We start from the raw sequence: 23,035 nt of genomic DNA, 5'->3' as shown, positions 1-23,035 counted from the left end.
TTAAAAATGGATAACCTGCTTTTCCTCTCTGAAAGTGACCTTGTTGTGGATTAAATGGCAGTGATATAAAACCCACAGTCAACTATAACAGAGAGGAAGGCTGCCAGGCAAACAGAAAAGGAACACTAAAAGCACCGCAGCCATCAATGCCAAGGAGAATAAAAATATATTATCCTGGTATCTCCCTTTCCCTGACATGGGTGGTTTGTTTCTTTTTCCCCACGTGTGCCATCAGGTAGGCTTGCCAGCTCTGAGTTGGGAAATACCTGGAGATTTTGGGAGTGGAGCCTGAGCAGTGGGTGTTGCCTTCTGACACACTTTCGGTGATGTCAGGGTGTGTGGCATATGCAAATAAATTATGCTAATGAGCTCATGCACTTCTTTTTCTATGAAATGACCCCTGGCCCTTGGCTAGTATTTGGAAGGGCAGCCTCCAAGGAATACCAGGTCATGAGGTAGAGGCAGGCAATGGCAAACCACCTCTGAAATGTCTCTTGCCTTAAAAACAAGTCTAGCTTGCTACGTAGTGGTGCATAACACTAAAGGAGGTAAAACTTGTGGCTGCCAGACAATCTTAGATCTTCTGGCTATTCTACACCATATGATAATTAATTCTCTTACACAGCACACTGAGTATAAAGATGGAAGTTCTTCAACTACAGTTAGTCACTATGTAGGAATGCAGGCTCCTTAGCAAATTGATGTTGGTCTCTATCCCAGTAACTTTGATTCTTAACCATAATTAAATTTGTGGTTAAGAATCCTGGTTACTGGGAAAGAAACTAACCTCAGTTCATTAAACTCACATTCATATGTGACTCATTGGCTTCAGCTGAAGACTTTCTGTCTTCAGTCTCAGCATGTTGCGTGAGGAGAGAATGGGGTATGATGAGGAAAGGAGGGCACAAACCATTAAGGAAGTTTGTGCCCATCATAAACAAACCCTAGTCTGTTCCCAACATTTACATAGAGAGCAAGTGTTGTACCTGAAACCTTAGTTTCTATTGTGTACCGTTACATATGGGGGCACATTTATGATCCATTGCTACTTTTCTGTGAATCATGAAAATGGAAATATGTGTGTGGAATCTGTAAAAGAGGATTTTCAGCTCCTCTTGATACAATTTCCAGGATCTTTGAGGGAAACCATGGCAGTTAAAATGATATATAAACTATTATAAACATATAAAGTAGATATACCTGAAGTATGGTATTATAAACAGTTCCACATTTTCTTTTACATTGCAGGGACAGGCAAGACATTATAGACATCATTACAATAGGAAGGAATTTGTCAGGGTGGAAGGGATTCACTGGCCCCAGTACAAAGCTATCAGATAGTTTACAGTTCAGTCCTATGCAGAATTATTTCGGTCTAAGCCCATTGATTATATTGGGGTTATATATGACAAACACTGCAAAGGTTCACAGTGTCAAATAATATTTATTTATTCATTTGTACCCTGACTTTCTCCCAAATGGGCATCCAAAGAGCCTTATATTGTTCTCCTCTCCTCCATTGTACAGTAATTTTTTACTCGATTAGTGTGGCTGGATCAATGCTTAGAAGGTAAACTTGGACAAAACAAGGGTAGGCCAGACAAGCCTGGGAGAGATTTTGGAAGGGACGACAGGCTCAAGAAACAGGATTACAGAGTGAAGAGGACCAAAAAACCCCACAAACCAATGACAACACAAATTTAGATATCCCACCAGCATGTATTGGATATTCCATTCAGCAATGTTTGAAGCTTTCCTCCAGCTTAGGTGGCTCTTCCCCTGGAGCTCTGTAGACTAGGGTTGCTAAGTCTTACCTGCTGCTGAAGCGGGGGGCTCCCGGCTTGTTCCTGGGGCACGCGCGCGCCGCAACCCCGTCACCCAGAAGTGACGCGACCACGCCAGGCACGCTGGGGGCAGGGCCACGACCATCTGAGGGAAAATGTGGTTGCGTCCCTTCCGGGTGACGTGCACGTCGCGTACTTTGGGAGTGAGGTTCCCCCCGGGGCCCTATCCGCCAGCGGCAGGGAACGGGCCTCTGGGGCAGGGTTTTTCCCACCCCCCAGGGGGACTTAGCAAGCCTACTGTAGACTCGAGGAAGGCTTCACACTTTGCGGAGGGGGGTGGTAGCATACATGCCCTCTTTCTACTGGACCAGGCCTGCATAATTTAGTGATATTTGAATTCTTGTTCTGTGTTACTTTCTAGTCAAAGAAAGGTTGGACTATCTGGAAGAATATCAGAGCTTTGCTACAAATTCTGAAACAATGGGCATTGCAGTCTTTATCATTCCCAAGGTTGGACTCTTTGCAGCAACTGCTAATCGGTACACTCCACCTGGCTCAGCCATCTACAAATGGACTGATGAGAAATTTGTAGCTTACCAAAATCTTCCAACCTACCAAGCTCAGTCCTGGAAATTCTTCACTGTTGGGAAAAAGGTATGTTGTAAATCATCATTCAGTGTTGTTAGAAACTCTGTTAAGCCACAAGAACTGGGATCCATGGGGCATGCCAAACCTGAATTTCTTCTGAACAGATTTACAGATGGTGCACACCAGAACCCCCCAACTGTTATCATTAATTTGTATGGTTTATATTGTGCCACTCCTACCATACAAGGCAGTTTGTAGAAATAATAAGACAATAAGCTAAAAAAATCAGTTGTCTATCTAGTATGTTTTTATTCCTCCATTATTTCTAAGGATATCGGGGTTATGTTCATAGCTCATAGGCTACAAGCCTATAGTTCATAGGCTACAAGCCAAGTTCATAGGTTTATAAAGTTTATACTGTATTATTCGAGAGGGTGGAGCATTGCGGGAGGCCAGGAAAAAGGGGGGAAGGAGTGGAAGAAAGGGATATATGGGGGGGGGATGAAAGTATACAAAATGTAATGTTGTTTGCTAATATATCCAAATAATAAAAATTGTGTTATATTAAAAAAAAAACCCAGTGGGAGGGCTTCTAATGTCCTGGCCCCACTGGTGGACCTCCTGATGGCACCTGGTATTTCTGGCCACTGTGTGACACAGAGTGTTGGACTGGATGGGCCTTTGGCCTGATCCAACATTGGCGTCTCTTATGTTCTTATGTTCCATCCTCCACATTCTTCCCACAACAATCTCATGAGGTATGTTGGCAGAGTGCCTATGCAGCAGTCAGGACACTGAATTGATTAAAAAGTGACAAAAGCTTCATTTAAGAACTAACAAACTGGATAGGGATGAGAAGAGATAAACCTAGTTGCCTGACTAGCTGAGAGAGAGAGGGAGAGAGAGAGAGAGAGAGAGAGAGAGAGAGAGAGAGAGAGTTCTAGACTGTTCTGTAAGAAAAGCCTAAGAATAGCATTCTGTTGTAAAGCAAAAATCCCTTTAAAAAGAAGGTGCTCCTCCTAGGCAGGGTTGCCAGCCTCCAGGTGGGGCCTGGAGATCTCCTGAAATTACAATTGATTTCTAGACAACAGAGATCAGTTCCTCTGGGAAAATGGCAGCTTCAGAGACTGGACTCTATGGCATTATCCCTGCTGAGATCCTTCCCCATTCTCCACCCCCAAATCTCCAGGGATTTCCAAACCTACAGCTGGCTACCCTACCGTTCTGTCTAGCTAGAGTTTGCTGCCCTCTGCAGGATCTTCTTTTCTCTTTTTCTTTGTACACAAGACATTGCTGTATTCCAACAAGGCAGAGAGAGAGAGAGATGGATGGATGGATGGATGGATGGATGGATGGATGGATGGATGGATGGATGGATGGATGACTGGCCAGAGCTTGCTCAAAGAGCTTCATGACTGAGCAGAGATATTTCTGGATCTTCCCCATTCTAGAATAAAATAGTGGGGTTATTTTTACATGCATAGATATGCCAATCTTTTCCCCCTTCCCATGATTTCTCACAGGTCCTCATCTTGTTCACTCTAATAACATATTTATGGTCAAGTTAGGGTTACCAACCTCCAGGGGGTGCCTGGAGACACCCCAGAATTACAACCAGTTCCCCTGGAGAAAATGGATGTTTAGAGGGTGGATTCTACGGCATTATATTTCAACTAGGGAGCAAACCACGTTGTGGAGGAAGACAACGGTAGGAAGAATGGTAGGAAGGGTGGGAGGATGGAAGGATGGATGGATGGATGGATGGATGGAAGGAAGGAAGGAAGGAAGGAAGGAAGGAAAGGAGGGAGGGAGGAAAAAGGAAGAGAGAGAAGGGAGGGAGGAAGAGAGAGAGAAAGAGAAAGAAAGAGGGGAAGGAGGGAGGGAGGAAAGGAGATAGAGAAAGGAAGGAAGGAGGGAGGGAGGAAAGAGGAAGAGAGAGAAGGGAGAGAGGGAAGAAGGAAGAAAGAAGGAAGGGAGGGAGGTGGGGAGGAAGGATGGAAGGAAGGAAGGAAGGAAGGAAGGAAGGAAGGAAGGAAGGAAGGAAGGAAGAGGGGGGAGAGTGAGATACAGAAAGACGGGGGAGAGAGACAGAAAGAAAGAGAGTGAGAAAGAAAGAAAGACCCTTCAACCCCTTTGGGATGCCAGGAGGGCACAGGCCACTATTTTCTAGGTCTCTGCCAACCATACTTGCACCCTCCTCCAACTAAAAGTCCCTCCTCCCCTTTCTCCCTTGGCAAGGGGTTCAAAGACAGCAATCGAAGCACCTCCCGAAGAGATTTCTTTTAACGCTTTCATTTGGAAGATGCCGCTGTTCGGATGGTCTCCAAGGTGGGAGAGTTCGCTCTGTCCGCCCCTTCCCTTCCACCTGCTTGCTGGGCTTGGAATGGGAAGCTTGGCGATGTTGTGTGTGTGTGTGTGGGAAACAGGCACCAAGTGAATGCCACCGTGTGGAAGGGGAGCCCTGAGGCTACCTGCCCCTACCAGCGTCCTACCAGTGCCCTGTGAACGCTTGCATGGCCCCACGGAAGAAAGGCTGAAGAGGCTAAGGACGTCATCTCTCCTCCGTTGCAGGTGTGTTGCGAGGGGAATTTTGGCTTCTGTGGGCGGCACTCAGGAGACCTTCTGAGTGACAGTTAATGCGGCCAACCACTGTTGGTGCACATCGAGCATTGGAGGCGAAAACGGCTTTATATATAAGGGACAGATGAGGTCTCTCCCTTCTCCAAACTCCTCCCTCCTCAGGCTCCACTCCCCCAAATCTCTGGGTATTTTTCAACCTGGAGTTGGCAACTCTAGGTCAAGTGTCTCAGTAGCCTTGGTCTACACCTGGCCCCACTGGAGGACTTCCTGATGGCACCTGGTATTTTTGGCCACCTTGTAACAGAGTGTTGGACTGGATGGGCCATTGGCCTGATCCAGCACTGGCTTCTCTTATGTTCTTATGTTCACACATCACTGGGTGTTGGACTATAGCAATCATTCACAACTGGACTTCCCTGTGTGGACAAGCCAATCCAGTGTTATAGCACAATGATAGTGCAATATCCAATGGTATGGAAGTGTTACTTACTTAATCCTGAATGTTCAGCCACCTTCCTATGGGTTTATCCTCCCCACATTTCCTTGCAGCCTCTCAGCTGGTCATTAATTAGTTAAAAAAAATTATTCTACCATAAGAATTTCTGAACCAGAGCCCACTTCATCTTGTGCATGAAATGGGTCCTCACATGCCTAGTGCCTAGTAAAGTACAAAGTACATGCCTAGTGAACTACAAAGTGCACTCTAGTCCACAAGGGATTATGCTAGAATAAAAACTGGCAAGATGTTAAGGTGCTAAAAGGCTCCTATTTCTTCTTTGCTGCAACTAACATGACTATTGCAGCAAAACCTCTGGAATTATTAAATATACTAGGCCCTATACAAAAAAGAACATGAATAATTTGGAAGAACATCATGTGGAAGGCATTTTGTTAGCAGAAATAGCTCTTGTGAAAGGAAGAAGAGCTTTGCTCAAGATGTTGGTTTTAAGAACCCTCTACCACCCAGGCTGAGCTCATCTGGGGTGACTTAACAAACAGATTAAATACACATGATCTCAAGTGTATGTAAGATACCCTACCTCGGGACTTCTTGTCTCCAGAAAAGTCCAGATCTTAGAAACACATAGGAATACATGCCTCTAAGATAATACTAGACTGTGTGCAAGAGCTATTTCACATGTGCCACACAGAGCTCTCTTTGAGCTGCTTAACACTTCCATACAACACAGTGGATACATTGGTTAATACTGCAGTAAACATATGATGTATGGAGGAGAGAAATGTGCCCCCTAACACTTGGGTGACATATCATGGTTATGCACAGGCAGCAGCAGTTAGTATGAGTTTCTACTGCTTGTATGAAGATGGCTTTGAAACATCTTACTTCTTTTTAATATTTTGTTCATCAAGCTGATGTGGAATTCTGAGCTTGCTCAGTACTGTGTGACAGTTTGGTCATAATAAGGTATAGGTTTGGATCCAGAACAGCATTTCTGGCCTGGGGTTGAAGACCCTTACGGTAGTGGTCTTCACCTGATGGATTGTGACCTTCAGGTGTGTTGTGGAGCTGCACAACTTGCTGGATTACAAACTCCTATACATTTGCTTTTTTTTTTGGAAGGACCTGCATACTAGTGTGCATGCAGTAGGCTTGTCATTTGCCCGCTGGTGTTGGAAGATATCCCAACACCACCTCCTGTTGCCCACTGGCACTCCAGTGTCTGGCGGGAGGGGGGAAAAATTAAAAGTCACTGCTGGATGATGGCATTATATTATTTCTGGGGGAACCCAGAAGTGATGTCACTCCTGTCTAGGAATCACTGAAAACTCTTTGGCTTTCCCATAGAATTTTTGGTGATTCCTAGATAGGCATGGTGTTGCTTCTGGGTTCCCTCATAAGTGACATAAAGCCATTGCCCTATGGCACCCCCATTCCCTGCCCCCTGGACTTCTGCTGGTTGCCAGTCACTCGTGGGCAACCTTGCATACAGAAAGAGCAGCCTTTATAGCAGGATTCAAGGTACAGTCCCACTAGGGTTGCCAGTGTGGGCAGGGCTCTCCCACTTTTGGGCGCTCCCCCCCCCAAACCACCCTCTCTTACCAGCAGGAACCCATTGCGATATGCCTACGAAAACTGGAAGTGACATAGGCAAATTGGGGATTTCGGGGGGGACAATCTGATTTTGGGGCAAAACTCTATGATTTGAAGTGAATTCTAGCATAGAGTTTTGCCCCAAAACCAGAGCATTGCTCTACCATAGAGTTTTCCCTTGTATGGCTGTGGCCCCGCCCCCAGCGTGCCCGGTGTCATAACGTCACTTCCCTGTGACGTGCATGCTGGGGTGGGGTTCCCCCCGGGGCCTGATTCCCCGGCGTCGGGGAACGGGCCTCTGGGGTGGGGGGATTTCTGCCCCCAGGGGGGACTTGGCAGCCCTAGAACATGTTTAAGTATGTGTGTGATTGAAGCTGTGAAGAAATAGAAAGAAATGACTGGGGTGGGGTTAAGAGGGTAAGTTGAAATAGTGTGGAGAAAATTGAAGCAAAAGCAGAGAAAGAGATGTGGTGTTTCCCCCCTCCCCCTTTCTCTGACTGCAGCACAGTGAGGATTGGAGAAGCCATTACATGGGGGGGGGGGGGGAGCCGAGTGGCCAGTGCTGCCACCGCAACACCAACCAGCTTTGCATTTTTTCAAATGGCGACTGTGAGGGGAATTGGTGAGAGCAGGTGCATGGAGTGGCAGTTAGCTGATGAGGAGACAAGGCCAATGGGAAAGAGAGGAGGACAAGGGCCAGCACATGGATTGGGAGGCAAGTGGGAGTGCATGCCGCTCCAAAGACAAAAGACCTCCTGGCCTTGGAAGTGAGTAGAGGAGCAAAGGGAAAAAGGTGCGCTGATTGCACCACCGCAGGTCTGAGTAGTCGCAGAGCCAGGATGCAGAGTGAGTGTTGGGGTGGGTGGGGGATGGTGACCTCCCTTTCCCCACCACCTGTTCTCAGCCCATGAGGGAAAAGGGGCCATGGGATGACAAAAAGCACCCCCTGGAGGTTTCAGAAACAGCCTTTCCATCAGTCCTTCCCTCAGCCACACCATTTCTGTGGGAAAAGCAGGAGGGGTGAGAACTAGGGTTTGGGGGAGATGAAAGAGCCTGGTTCAGACTCCCCTCTTCCTGAGCCAGGACCAATGCTCCCTCTAAGCTGTGGACTCTTGTGAGCAAAAAATTTAGTTTGTGAGCTACCGGCATTAAAGTTGTGAGCAGGTAAATTGGCTACTGCATAAATTAGTTTGCTCTGGAGCCATCTTTCCTGAGCTAAGACAAAAATGTGTGAGCCAGAGGCTAAAAAACTGTGAGCTAGCTCACACTAACTCAGCTTAGAGGGAACACTGGCCAGGACCCTGTCATCTGGATCACCCAGAACCAGTCACTCATCCTGGCTCACCTCACAGGGTTTTTGTTGTTGGTAGTGGGGATGGGGTAGTGGAGGGGGGAATGTGGTGTGCCTCCTCAAGATCCTCAAAGGAAGGATGGGGGAAGAGAAGAAACAAAGAGCGAGAGACAGATTGTAACCATGCTCAGCTGCTGAGGCTGGGCATATGAGGGGGGAGTGCTGAAAAACTACCTTGTTTACTTGCAAGGACAATGACATCTCCTAAAAGGGCTATGTATACAAAAAGTAGCTAATTTATATGGAAGTGTAAGATACCCCCCCCCTTTTATGGTATCCCTTGAACAAGAATGTGCCTTGCATATGATTACATACATTTATAAGGGCTTTCATGGGTTCCCCAGTAAATCATTTGCTTTTACTGCTAGGAATCAATTGCTTTTGTTTGTATTTTGATTTAAAGTAATATTGTCAATTGGGTTTCCCTGTGTCCTTCATAAAGTTTATATCTTTGGTACCTGGCATTACATTTTATGTCATACATGGCCAGAGTCGGCCCCCGTAACAAATGAGTTTGACACACCTGCTCTAGGGGATTTTGAAAATTACAGCAGCAGCTCTGTGAATGCCTTGATGGGGCCATGGAACAAAACGGTCTTTAGGAGCAATTGGCATTTGCTCCTTGGTATCCCCTCCACAAACAGAGCCTTAGTTCCTTAGTGTTATGAGAAGCCAAAAGATTTTAAGAGAGGTGGAAGACATCTTGAGTGCTGATGGTGGAAGACTCATGCCAAATCAGATAGAGCACAATTCAAAGCCTGTGAGATGATGGCAAACTTTGAAGGGGATGTACATCTCTTGACTATTTCTAGTTAGCCCATTGGAGGAAGAAACTACTCAGTTCTCCAGATCACAGAGACCATTTGTTACTCATTCCATATTCCCGTAGGAATTCATTAACTACAAGACCGGGCCAACGCGTGAAAAACATGAAATATGTAAGGAGATTGCCAAGTACCAGTGTTTTGCTATTGGCAATAGGATGTATTTTTTGCCTCTCTGAAGAAAGCCAGTTGCTTATTAGTGGTATGGGTTCCTCTTGCAGATGTTCAACAGCTTATGAATCTTGTTAGATGTCTTTGAAGTATGAGAACTATATGAGTGGTGATATTTGTCTTTCTGTGCCTTAGTCTTCTTCTTTTGCTTTTGCTGGTGTCTGGCTCCAGAACATCAGAATCACAATAATTACGCCCTGACCTGGATAGCCAAGGCAAGCCCAATCTCGTCAGATCTCAGAAGCTCTAAGCAGGGCCAACCCTGGCAAGTATTTGGATGGGAGATCTCCAAAGAATACCAGGGCCCGGAGGCAGAGGCAAGCTATCAAGCCACAACGTCCTCCATGCCCCAGTAGGAGTCACCAGAGGTCACTATGACTTCCTGGCACAGGTGCACACACAAAGACACAAATACCAAAGAAATACCCCCCGAAAAAAAATAATCAGAGGAATAATGTTAGAAAGATAATTGAAGCATTTCCCAATATATCTTATGCATGAGTGCTGGAAAAGTACCCAACAGAAACTTGCTCCCAGTGTGCAAAGAATTGTAACCCTAAATATTTCTGCTGGTTTTGCAAACTGTTTTGAGCAGGGCTCCTGCACCTGTAGTAGTGACTTAAATCAAGTGAAGATTTCTGTGTTACTCCATATACATGGAAAATACTTCACTTGATGAATCTGCTGCCCTGTGCCTGAGTCATACATTCAGCCAGGGGAGAGCCAGTTTGGTGTAGTGGTTAAGAGCGATGGACTCTAATTTGAAGAACCGGGTTTGATTCCCCACTCCTCCATATGAAGCTAGCTGGGTGACCTTGGGTCAGTCACTCTCCTTCTTCTCCTTCTTCTTCATCTTTGTCTCCTCCTCCCAGCCACTGAGCAGACTGTGAATTCACCATGTATAGGCTAAATGTTTCAGATAAGCCTATGAAGACAGCTATGAAAGTTCTGGACCAGTATCTTGATGTTATGGTCAAATGGCTGGGGGTGAACAATTGAAGCTTAATAGAGACAAGATGTGATACCAGTTGGGAAAGTAGAAGTTTTGGCTGGGGTTTATTTGCCAGACTTAAATGGGGTTAAGTTTTCCATAGCAGATCAAATTTAAGAGTATGGGGGTGCTCCTAGACCCAGCCTTGTTAATGGATAATGGCTGTTGCTAGGAAGAGCACCTTCTTTCAATTACATTCAGTGCCAGCCTTCGCACTTTTTAAAAAAAAGAATCTTGGAAAGTGGGAGGCAGGCACTGGGCAGGATTTCCAGTTGTTAGGAACAGAGTTGCAATGCCATGCTAAAGTCTTGGCACTTCCTCATGATCAGAGAGGAGCAGAATAATGTTGATAAGCTATTAGGTCTGCTAGTTGGCTCTCTAGTGGCATGGACATGGCAGTGAAAATAGTACTAACCACAAAGGGCAGTCCTGTAGTTCAGATTCCTTATATTTGCTGGGTGTTCCTAAAAATGCAGGAAGGCAACCTTCCTTTGGCATTGGCAGTCTTTCTGTTCCATGTCTTCCCGCCTCTCTTTTGCTCCACAAAAAAAGAAGTCTTGTTCATCATCATCTTAAGATCTTTATTGTGACAAAGATAAAATTGTAAAAATGAAGTCAAAAGGCAATGAAATGCAAGAATTACAGTGGCCTTCTTATTCAATGCTCACCTTTATGTAAGATAAGAGCAATATCCATTCACAGCAGCAAAATCTGAGCTCTCTCTCTCTCTCTCTCTCTCTCTCTCTCTCTCTCTCTCTCTCTGTATGTGTATGTGTGTGTGTGTGTGTGTGTGTGTGTCCACCCTCCATCACTGTGTGACTTCTCGGCCCCAAGTGATTTTGGAGGCCTTGGGGACAGGAGTGAATGCTGGAGAAATTACAAGACATTGCCTCCTCACTCCTTGTGTGAATGCTTGCCTCACTTATGGAGGAGCTGACACGAGAGGGAGGAGGGGAAATTTCTGTTGGTTTCCATTCAAACTACATCCTCCCCCCCCCCCGTTTATCCCACTGTATTCCCAAGAACCCTCCAACTGCCAGGAACAGCTTTTTTTGGTGTGGGGGAGGTCTGGAAGTTGCAGTTGGGAGGAAAGGCAGAGCTCCGTTCTATGACCTCCTTCTGTTGATGGTTTATAAGGCCTATTGAGATAGTGTTAAACTTCCAGATGAATTCAAAGTCAGCTGTTTCATTCTGCAATCTCCCTTTGAAGTTTATTTGTTAAAGGCTGGAAAGTTTTATTTGTTGCTGTGATTGTGGCTGAGCTACTGTGGGAAGGGTGAGGGAAGAATAAGAAGGACAATCTTCTGAAGAAGCCATAGATATGAACTCTGAGTTACCTGATGCTGGCTTACCCAGTATCCCTTGTTAGGCTGTTACGGAAAATTCACATGTTGTTGAAGATTAACCTAATGATCTGTGTGCTTTTCTTGATAGTTTTCTGCAAGAAGAATATCTGAGTTGTTCCTGTTTTTCAGATTTTCCTTGCAGTCGCTAATTTTGAACAGAATGAAAGGGGCCAGGAGCTCTCAGTAATTTACAAGTGGAACTACAGAAAAGAGAAATTTGTCACATACCAGAGGATCTCAACATATGGTGCTAGAGATTGGGAGGCATTTGTCATTGATGGAGAGGCCTTCCTAGCAGTGGCTAATCACAGAAGAGGTATTTAGGTGCTAATGCTATACCAGTTAAAAGCACTTTTCAATCCCACAGGCAGGGTATATATGTATGTGTGAAAATCAGAAAAAGACAATTTTAAATGCACTCGCACAGGGTTAATGTGCCTGCAAGATGGGTAATTTACAATCATATCCTAACCTTCTTGACAGCATGTGCACATTCAACCTTCCTCCTAAAAGTAAGTCTGACAAGAGGGACTACTGCAGGGAATGGTTATCACTCTAGCCAACGTTACTCTAACCAACACTTTGCTAGACAAGGATGTTATTTGTTGGAAGAACAAGTCAGGCACACCTGCTGTTCAAAGAGTCTGTGCAGGATGCCTGCAGAAGTGTGCAGGTAGATCAACTTTATGTTAGTACACTCATGAGATGTAAAGAAAATGGGTGAATATGTTAACATTAGATGAGGCCCCCTGCCACACGGCAGGGAAAACACTGGCCAAAGTGCAGCTTTTAAAAGCCGCACCAAAAAAGAGACGCCGCGGCAGGATCCCACGATCCCCTGAGCCGCGGTGCCATTGCTCCCCGGCACGATCAGATGCCGGGGAGGAAGAGACGATTGGGAGGGGGAGGCTGCCGAACTGCGCATGCTCAAGCATGCGCAGTACGCCCGGGGGGCGGGGATGCGCCGGCGGAAAGACGCGCCGGCGATCCCATGGCTGGCAGTGATGCGGCCTTTCGGAAAGAACCACCTAGGTAGGTGGTTCTTTTTTGCTGCGGGGTTTGGCCGGGAGGGGCGGATTGGGAACGGGCTGGGAACGGGCGCAGCACGATTCCCAGATGTTGCTGTGGGATCGCGCCTGTTTGCTGCGGCCCCGATCCGTCCCTCTCCCGGCCCCAAACGTCTCATGTGAACAGGGCCTCAATTTGCTAAGCAATGGGTACCTTTTTTCATTTCACACCAGACATTTCAAATTTATACCTGCTGTGTGTGCACTGTGTGGTTATGTATTTTATAAGTTTGCTAATGGCTATGGGATGTTTCCTGTGTGTCAGTCCAAGCTGTGAGAACAAGCAGTTGATTATCTGATTTGGACGAGTGACTTAGAGATGCTAATTAACTGTTAGGAACTTGACTTGTAGTGTTTAGATTGCAGCCATTTGCATTCAAATACCACAACATCCCTCCAAAGCATCTGGAAGGCATGTTAACTTGAACAGAAATGAAGCCTCCTAAAATCTCTTCAGGATCTGTAATCAATTATTTTCGGATATTGGATTTTGGGGCATTCTGAGCGTTGATAAAATTACCATATGCTGCCACCTAGTGGAGTCTGTTAGCACAGAAGTTAGTTTCATGGTTTCTGACTTATCTGTGAACAAAAAGGTGATGTGAAAGTAAATTGTCTTAATTCTTACAGTAGCTTTCAGTTGTCCTTTTTGTTTTTTTTCCTTTTTTTGGGGGGGGGGGGATAATCAAAACCTACTGTTGCACTGATCAGAATTGTTTCTCATTCTAGTATACCACTCTTAGTGACTGTTTTTAATCTATATGCTTGGGACTAGAAAATTTGTTTCAATTTTGAATTATTTTAATCTCAAAATTCTTCCAATTTCAAAATGCTCAGCCAACTTCCATGATGCAGTGTACAGTTAATTAAGCATAGAATTAATGCAGGAAGAAACGAAAGGAACCTACAAAGAATTGTAATGTATGGTTTCTAGTCTTTCATTTTAGAACCTGCTAATTTACTTTTTTTGTGTGTGAAATCTTCTCAGATGAAATGAATAGCACTTTATCATTCTTATTTATCATATAAAAATTAGAATCTAGTTTCCATAAACCTATCAGTAGACTTTGACATGACTGTCATGGCCAGACAAAGCCCAAATATTCAAATCAGATGCAGCCAACTTCATTCCTATTGCCTAAGCATCTTCCTCTCCTTCATTCCTTCCCACGTTTCTGTGCCATTTTCATACATGATCTTCTCTTCTTATTCCTCCATAGGGGATAACCACAATATAGACAGTGTAATATATAGGTGGAACTCCAGAACAGGACTTTTTGAAACCAACCAGACCATTCCTACCTCAGGAGCCTACGACTGGGAATTTTTCACCGTTGGGCCTTATTCCTTCCTTGTGGTGGCCAACACATTTAATGGAACATCCACCAGAATCTACTCTCACATCTACATTTGGTTTAGTGGAGCCTTCCAGCTCTTCCAGTCAATCTTGGTAAGATGCTGTTTTTTGTTTTTGTTTTTTTAATTTATAATTTTTATTTTACGACAAAACCAACATATACATCAAACAGTTCACAATAAACTTTATTTAGGTAAGATGCTGTTAACAGGCAAACCACTACCTCTTGTCTAAGTGCTTGGACAGTGTCTTTCAGGTAATCAGTTTGTATCCATGGTGTGTATGACTTGTACAGGAAGGTGGTCTTTCTTGCACAAATCTGCAGATGCCCTCCTTGCACAAATCTGCATTTTGCTGCAGGCAAAAAAGTGTATTTTCCCCTCAAATAAATTTGTGTGAGATGTAATAGCATACCCCAGTCTACATGTGCAGATATGGGTAAGATCAGCAGGGCCAGGATGTGGATGTGCACTACTGAATTCTTTGGCTACTGCCCCTGCACTGTGCCAATGAAAGTGCACATAACTTGCTTTGGATGGGAACGAACATCTCCATGCATTGTTCAGAGTCACTGTACGTCTCTTTTGCCCACACTTTCTTTTTTGCGGTATTATGGTCAATTTCAGACAGCCTATATATTCCATTTCAGGAACTGGTCACTAATGTTTTTTTCCTGTCATTTCAGACAGACCATTTTAGTAACTGGTCCCTGATGGAATATATTTACCTGTTCAGACAAACACGCTTCTGTCCCATTTGGGAAGCGTGCCTGAAGCATTGTTGACTCAAACTGCTTTCCTCCAATCTTCAGTCTTTCCTACCGCTTCTGAAGTGCTATGGAGTGCTGTATAAAATGCCCCATAGCACTTCCTGCGATTACAGTTCTTTTTGTGCCCTTTTTCTCCCCACGTGTGATTGTCCTCTTTTTTTTTTTTTTTTTTGAACATTCTATTGGGAGCACTATGGCACTGAAGCAGGACTACAAATCAGCACCATAGTGACCCCATTGAGTTTCCTGGACTCCATTTAGATACACTGACATTTGCTACTGCTGTCACTTGGAACAAGTACCTGATTGGACAGCATGTTATAAGGGAGATCAGGGGCATAAGTGAATAATGAGACAGATGTTTGGTCGATTTTTAAAAAGTTTGCTTTAGAGGAAGTGTAGACTCAGGTACACACAACACACCATGGTTTGTGGGAGTGAAGGAAGGAAGGAAGGAAAGCTTCCTGGGTTTCAAAACTGTCCGGTCCCCCCCCCCCCCCGGGGTCGACGAGTGGTCACCGGGAGACCCCTGGTTTCAGTGACAGCAGTAGGAAATGTCAGTGTATCTAAATGGAGTCCAGAATCTGGGTGGGGTTGCTATGGTGCTGATTTGTAGTCCTGCTTCAGCACCATAGCACTCCCAATAGAAAGTTGGTTTTTTTTAAACGTGTCAGGGAGATCGTGTGTGTTTGTGGGGGGGGGGGGGTTGGGGAATGGCAGGAAAAGAAAGTGGTGCAGTTTGAAATGACACACCACTACAGAGATGGCTCCTTACTGGAAGGGAAAGGCTGTGTAAAACAACCAGTTTATTCCATGATGGTACAATAACGGTTTAAAAAGGGTAATGTGAAATACTATTATGTTTGGGTCAGAGCCATTTACTTTAATGAGAGTGAGAAAGGCAAGTCAGGGTCATTGTATGTTGTAGATTGTTTTGGTGAAGATCAGCAGCATTCCTTTGAGTATGCAAACTGGTGTTAGGATGTGATATATTTGATTTTTATAAATCGTTTGGAATCCGTAACTTATAGAGGTCTTGTTGAAAAAAAGTTCCAGTTTTTTGAAATGTTTGCAATCTCAGCCCCTTCTAAGTGCAACCCCCCCCCCAATTCAGTGTCAGTAGCTACCATGGCTGCAAACCTTATGGGCCCACAATCCCATGAGGATGCTTCCACTAACCAGAGACACTGGGAAGAAACACTGCTGCCATATTTGCTGAGGTGCCTCTTGAAGCAGTCAATGAGGAGTTAAGGAGAGTGGGGTGATGACACTGATGCTTTGAAAAAGAAGAGGCACCACCACAGCTTATTTCAGAAGCACACCCGGCTTTGCAGCAGCTTGCCACACTCCTTGTGAGCACAGCCTCCTGTATGCTACTACTGTTGACCACATGTCTGAGTCAGCCCCTCCCCAGCCCACCCCATGTAACTTCAAGTTACAGGAAGAAAGGTCTGTGCCACAGACCACCTTGTCCTCACCCCTGTGCTCCTGTTGAGGGTTCTCGGGAGAATCCTCCCAAGCCAGACCTCGTCCTTCTCTCTTTATGCTTCTCCTGCTGGGCCAAATTTCTTTCACTCCCACTAATGACTTGGGGATTCCACATTTCTGTGGCACTGTTGATATGCATTCTGGTCACCCTGACTACTGGGTCTTTCCCAGCAGGAGCTGGCAGCCATGCTAGAGTATATCCCTGCTGCCATGGCAACATGACAGCTGTACCTTTTCTGGCTGTCCTGTAATTCCCTTTTCAGTCAGCCAAGTGGCTCTAGTATATGCGTGTGAAGGGGGATCAGTCACTGTCCCTCTTAAGGGGAGAAAGGGAACTCACCATCCCTGGACACGCCAGAAACAGTGGCACCAGACCTAGTGGCTGAGGTAAATAGTACAGGATGAACTGCAGGGAATGGCGAGCAAGTGCTTAGCCTTGGCCGTAGTCCACTTTGCTATTGGCCGAAGCTGGGTAACAAAAACAAGGAGCTGGCTATGGTTCCTCCCCCCCCCCCCCCCATATTGCTGCTTTTGGAATATGGAAGAAACCCCTTGGAAAATATTACATCAATACTGAAAATGCATATGAATAACTCAGGCAAAACCCAGAAGGGATCCAGGACTGAGCTCAAGGAGCTCTCTGGAAAAATGTATGAGGCTTTTCAATTCTGAACATGTTTTCTCGTTATAGTCCTCAATAGAGTCTGCAGGGCTGGGTCTCTCCCCAAATGACCCAGCCAGCCACTTCGAGCAGCACAATTGGAAGGGCCCTGCTTAGGGGCCGCCTGCACCAAACTGGTAGCAGCAGCGGAGGCTTATGTCCATCTCTGCCACAATGGCAGGCTCCTGGAGCTTTGCTTCTGGTGGCAAAATACAAGTTCTGGGGATATGATTCCAAAAAATAACGAAACAAAGGGAAACCTAATGTCACACCCTGCCATTCTCTTTGGCCCAACCCTAAACTCAGTGTAGATGTGCAACAACGACAAGGCTGTCTGCATGTGAACATGTTGCCAAATGGGTAGTGTGGGAACTTTTTTATTTTGCACAAATTTAGAAATTACTTTAGCTCATTGGGCTGGTAGCTGAGGATGGGATTGTGCATGAAAACAGAGAGCACAATAAAAGCAGTTGCCATCTTCTTAACAGTATTTTCTTTTCTTTTCTTTGGTGAGTATTTGTTTGTGTGTGCCTGGAAGTCATGGTTAACTTCTGGCGACCCCTAGTGGGGTTCGGATGTTTCAGAGAGGTGGCTTTCTACTGTCTGTCTCTGTGTCCCAGCCCTGGTATTCCTTGGAGGTCTCCCTTGCCAGGGTCGGCCCTGCTTAGTTTCCGAGAACTGATGGGATTGGGCTTGCCTGGGCTATCCAGGTCAGGGCTTCTTAACAGTGTTTTCAGTGGATTCCAGCCATCAATGAGAGTGGAGTGAGGCTCTGCAGCTTTGCATTCTTAAGGGCAACCACTATTTCCAGTTAAAAGCAAAAGGATTAACTACATTGACCTGAGTTGCTCACACACACACACATACACACACACACACACATGTGGGGGCCTGTGAGACTCATGGGCAGGGATCCCAGCAAGCCACAGAGAGCTGGTGGGGGGGGGATGTGCTGGCTCACCCGGAACAGCTCCAACTGACCCTGCAGAGACTCCCCCCACCGCCACTCTCTGTGGATCCCTTGGAGCAGCTCCTGCCGAGCCAGTACAGTCTTCCCACCCCAGCTCTCTGTGGCTCCCTGGAGAGCTGGGGGGGGGGAGCTCACCTGAAGCAGCTCCGGGAGAGCTTCAGAGAGCAATGTGTGTGTGTGTGGGGGGGGGAGTGTCTGCTAGCTTGCCTGGAGCTACTCTGAGTGAGACAGCAGAGACTTCCTCCCAGGCACTTTAACGCCCTGTGCAGCCACCGCTGTGCCAGGCTGCACAGCTGCCACTGGACCCAGTGTGGCTCCCCGGTACAGGGAATCTACCAAGCAACTTATGTGGGCAAGGGCTCTCTTTAAAAAAAATCCTCCAGAATTGCTGAGGCACTCTTGTCATGAGCAAATGTTGCAGACACCTGTTGGACACAGCCTGTGGTGTTACTTTATATACATCATCAAAATTTATCAGGGCGAAAGAGTCTGGTAGAAAACCCATTATGATTTGTGTTTCTTGTGCTGGTAATGTCAGTTCTCTGTGATGGAGGTACAGCCTGAGGAGTTATGGAGATACTATGATCTAATGCACAAGCTGTTAATGGAGACTTATACTTGAGCTAAATTTCTTCTCTGAATTGCAGGTACAAGTAGTCTATAAGATTCCTCTGTGTATTACTTTGAATTCATCTTTCTACAATTGCCACAAATTTTCTGATGATAATTTCCTCCTGCCTCCTATAGACGTTTGGTGCTGCTGACTGGGAAGTATTTTGCATCCAAGACAGAGTCTTCCTTGCTGTGGCAAACAGTCACAGCTATGACAGTGGACCTATTGCCCCAAACAACTATGCCATCAATTCCTCCATCTATGAGCTTAACGTGACTGCACAGATGTTCGTCAAATTCCAGGATATTCTTACTTACAGGTGCCTCTTTTGTGTGTTGCTCACACTGGGATTGTGTTATCCTGACAGAGAAATTGATACATTTTTGCCTTCAGGAATGTTTTGATTCTTTTTCAGATGTTAAGTGCAATTCTAGATTTAAAAAAATATTGCTAGTAGAATATATACAAAGACAAAAACATTCACTTCTCTGAAAATTAAATTACCCTTTATTTTGGAAAGCAAGACTTTCCCATTGTAAATATGAAATGGAAACAAGATATATTCATTGGTGATTCTGGGTTTGTTGCCATTTCTTCTTGTTTGGCTGGTTTCTGTTGCAGCGCTGTGGACTGGGAGTTCTTTTCAGTGGGAGAAGATTACTTTTTGGTAGTAGCAAATTCCTTTGATGGTGTAACCTTCTCTGTAAACAGTATTATTTACAGGTAAGAAATCACGAGCAGAACTTCCCTCTGTCTCATAAGTCAATTAATAATTGTATCATTTCTCTGGTGAATGAGAACTAGAGAGATTAGTTGGATCCCACCTAGATTTCCATACACACAAAGTGGGGGTAATTTTTAACAGTCCCCCTCCTGCAATAGACTTCTGATTCCTCCAAGATGTTGCTGAAAGATCCCATCCCCCCACAGTAACATTTTGGGCTGCTGCAGAGTGGGGGAAACAGAGAAAATTGTCTACAAAAATCGCAGTGGGATCCAACCCAGATGACCACTTCCATTGTTCAAAAGGCAGAATAGATACTATTGGGTTATCTTGTAGTGTTAGCCAATACAGGGAAGAAAAAGTGTGAGGGGAATCAGTCCATCCTCACCCTCTGCTTCTGCCACTGAATGCCAAATGACATAATCATAAGATATCATAAGGGACTGGGACACTGGAAAGGATCCAATGGCACCTTTATCATCAGATCAAGATTTTCTGTTCTTGAATTATCCCTGACAAATGCCTATCACTTCTGTATCCTGAATTTATATGTTCACTCTTTCTTGCACATTATTAGCTGAGGACTGGTTTGTACATGACAGAACTTTCTTATCTCCTCGTATCACTTAAAACATTGTAGTTTTCACTGGAATCTGTTCACACAATCAGTTTTAAGAAATCAATTGGAAGAACTCAACATGTGTGAATAAACCCTACGGTATCTGGAAGTACTGAATGCAGGACTGACCCCATAGAATACCAATAGGTATCATTGTTGATTATCTTTTGATTACAGTTGCCCAGCTACATATTTTAATCCCCCCCCCTTTACCCCAAGTTTCTTTAGCTTTTCCAGGAGGATGTCATTTTAGTTTTGGCTCAGAGCCTTGCTGAAATCAGCAAAATACACCAACTTTGCTATGACATGCTCTTTTTCTTTTGTATAAAAATATTGTTTCAGTTTACAAACACAAACACAAGCTATGACATGTTCTTAATGAAGTCATGATGACAGCTAATCCATTTGGTTCTAGGAAGACATCAATTTTTATTTCATTATTTCCTGTAGTGTTTTTCAAGCTAAACTATCCAGTCTCTGGATTTCTCCTTCCCCCTTTAAAAATAGATTTCTTGGGTCTTTTCCAATCTTCTGGGACCAGGCTGGACCAATGCTGTTTTCTTTTTCGGTAACATAATGCACATTTTCATGGAGAGGCGGTTACATACAATTTGTTTTGAAGGCTAGAAATATGAACCTTAACCAAAAGACAGGCAGGAAATTAACCTAAACTGAAACTCGTATACTTCCAAGCAATAGCAGTCGTTCATCACTGGGTCCTGGACTCCATTACCCCATAGAAAGTTTCTGCACACAGATCCCCAAAGTGCGTGAAAACCCACAGAATGAGAGCTGCTACACATGTAGATTCTATCCAGTTCAGCTATTAGAGTGGTGCATGCATAGTCCCAGACAGAAAATTGGCAATTGCATTGATCAGCTGTTCTGAAAGGGAAATTGAGGGCTAGATTAAGCCTGTATCACTTTCCACCAAACAAGCTAATGCATATGGTTGCTGATTTTTCTGACATGGTAAATGCTACATAGTTATGGCAGTTGCACACGGGCACTGTCAGCTATGTTTAAAATCACATATGTATCCTGCCTCCCTTCAGAGAACACAGGGCACCAAACATCAAGTTGTCCCATTTTTATCCCCCAACATTAATGCTATGCCTGAGGCCATTCATTGAGATTTATGGCTAAGAGCTCCCTGGTCCAAGTACATAATTTTGTCTGCCTTGCCTCACCATGCTACAAGGTACAAGACAATTTCTTTCTTATTCTCATTCTACATTTCCCATATCAAACAGATCTCTCCACTGCTTAGTGTTTGCCTCCTGATGATGGGCTACTTATTTCTACCTAACTTGGTGAGCACTGGGATTCAGAGGTTTACTGCCTCTGAACATGAAGGTTCCCCTCAGTCACCATGGCTAGTAGCCACTGATAGACCTGTCCTCCCTGAATCTGTCCAATCCCCATTTAAAGCTGTCTATTTCTGTGGCCATCACTACATCCTCTGACAGCACATTCCACATTTTAATAATTCATTGTGTAAACAACTATTCCCTTTTGTCTGTCCTGAATCTACTGGACATCAGCTTCTTTGGATGCCCTTAAGTTCTAGTATTTTGGAAGAGGGAGAAAAATTTCTTTGTCAACTTTCTCCACCCTGTGCATAATTTTATATTCTTCTATCATGTCTCCCCTTAATCGTCTCTTTTCTAAACGGAAAAGTCCGACTCTTCAGCCTTTCCTCATAGGGAAGGTGCTCCAACCCCCTAATCATCTTGGTTACTCTCCTCTGTACTTTTCTGAGCTCTGCAATGTCCTTATTGAAATACAGTGACAAGAACTGTACACAGTATTCCAAATGAGGTTGCACTACAGATCTATACAGGAGCATTATAATATCAGCCATTTTATGTTCAATCCCTTTCCTAATAATCCCTATCATAGAGTTTGCCTTTTTCACTGCTGCAGCACTCTGGGTGGACACTTTCATTGAGCTATCCACTATGACCCCAAGTTCTTTTGCCCTCTCAGCCTCAGCAAGTTTAGACCCCATTAGCCTATACTTGAAGCTGGGATTTTTTTGTCCCAATGTGCATCACCTTACACTTACCAACACTGAACTTCATTTGCCACATCGTCACCCACTCACCCAATTTGTGGAGATCCTCTTGGAGCTCTTCAGTCAGCCTCTGTTTTCACCATCCTGAATAATTTTGAGTCATCTGCAAACTTGGCCACTACACTACTCATCCCTCATTCCAGATCATTTATGCATAAATTAATAAATAACCCTTCCCTCTTACTTCCATCTGTTGTGAGAAGTGTCCATTTATTCTTGCTCTTTGCTTCCTATCATGTAAACCATTTTTAATCCATAAGAGAACCCAGCCTCTTATTCCATGACTGCTAAGTTTACTCAGGAGTCTTTGGTGAGGTACCTTGTCATATGTATAGCAGGTGTGAGCAGCATGTCCAGTTTCAGTGATGGGGAAAATTGTAAGCTTGCTGGGATAGGGGTTTCTTCTATCAGTTTCTTTGGATAAGAGAAAGAGCCATTTGGAGACAATAGTGGGAAGAGAATCAGATTCTTGTAAGTTTGAGGCTCTTGGGCATAGAATAACTGTCTTTCTTTCTACTGCAGATGGCAAGGATATGAAGGGTTTGTAGCGGTTCACCATCTTCCAACATTTGGCTGTAGGGACTGGGAAGCCTTCAACACTACAGCTGGCTCTTACCTCATGTATTCCAGTGCAAAAGAACCACTCTCCAGGGTGCTGAAGCTGAAAACCCTTTGACCTGGAAAGATATTATTTCATTTGGTGCAAACAAGGAGCAAGCCTGGACTTGTGAGGAATTACTTTGGTGACTCAGGGCTAGAACACAGAATGCTGTATCTTGGAGTCTGTGCAGTGGATGTTACTGATGCCACAGGGCAAATGCTTTCCTGGCACTGCTAGTCTCAGTATGGGGCCTTTAGCATTGAGGTTTTAGCCCTCCCCCTTGTTTTGATTCCAGGAGTGGGCTAGAAATATTAATTAGACCAGTCTAATGGTACCACTTCTCATAGCAACCCAGGTTCTCTCCTCTCTCACTCGCACCCCCACACCCCCATAGACCCTAT

At 44.8% G+C, this 23,035-nt stretch overlaps 1 protein-coding gene across 1 annotated transcript in view; it reads left to right on the top strand.

Moving 5' to 3' along the window:
- The window catches only part of TSPEAR (thrombospondin-type laminin G domain and EAR repeats), a 46,913-nt gene extending 24,204 nt beyond the window's left edge, over nucleotides 1–22,709 (top strand). Inside the window, 6 exon segments of the mRNA XM_015406856.1 lie at nucleotides 2,206–2,438; nucleotides 11,818–12,004; nucleotides 13,976–14,205; nucleotides 18,748–18,932; nucleotides 19,235–19,336; nucleotides 22,556–22,709. Of these exon segments, the coding sequence (XP_015262342.1) occupies nucleotides 2,206–2,438; nucleotides 11,818–12,004; nucleotides 13,976–14,205; nucleotides 18,748–18,932; nucleotides 19,235–19,336; nucleotides 22,556–22,709 (1,091 nt within the window).
- The last annotated feature ends 326 nt before the right edge of the window (nucleotides 22,710–23,035 follow it).

Source organism: Gekko japonicus, unplaced genomic scaffold (genome assembly GCF_001447785.1).
Source record: "Gekko japonicus isolate JY-2015 unplaced genomic scaffold, Gekko_japonicus_V1.1 scaffold1023, whole genome shotgun sequence".
Lineage (NCBI taxonomy): Eukaryota > Metazoa > Chordata > Lepidosauria > Squamata > Gekkonidae > Gekko > Gekko japonicus.
Note: the sequence above shows the minus strand (reverse complement) of the source record. Positions and strands in the feature narration are given on the sequence as shown.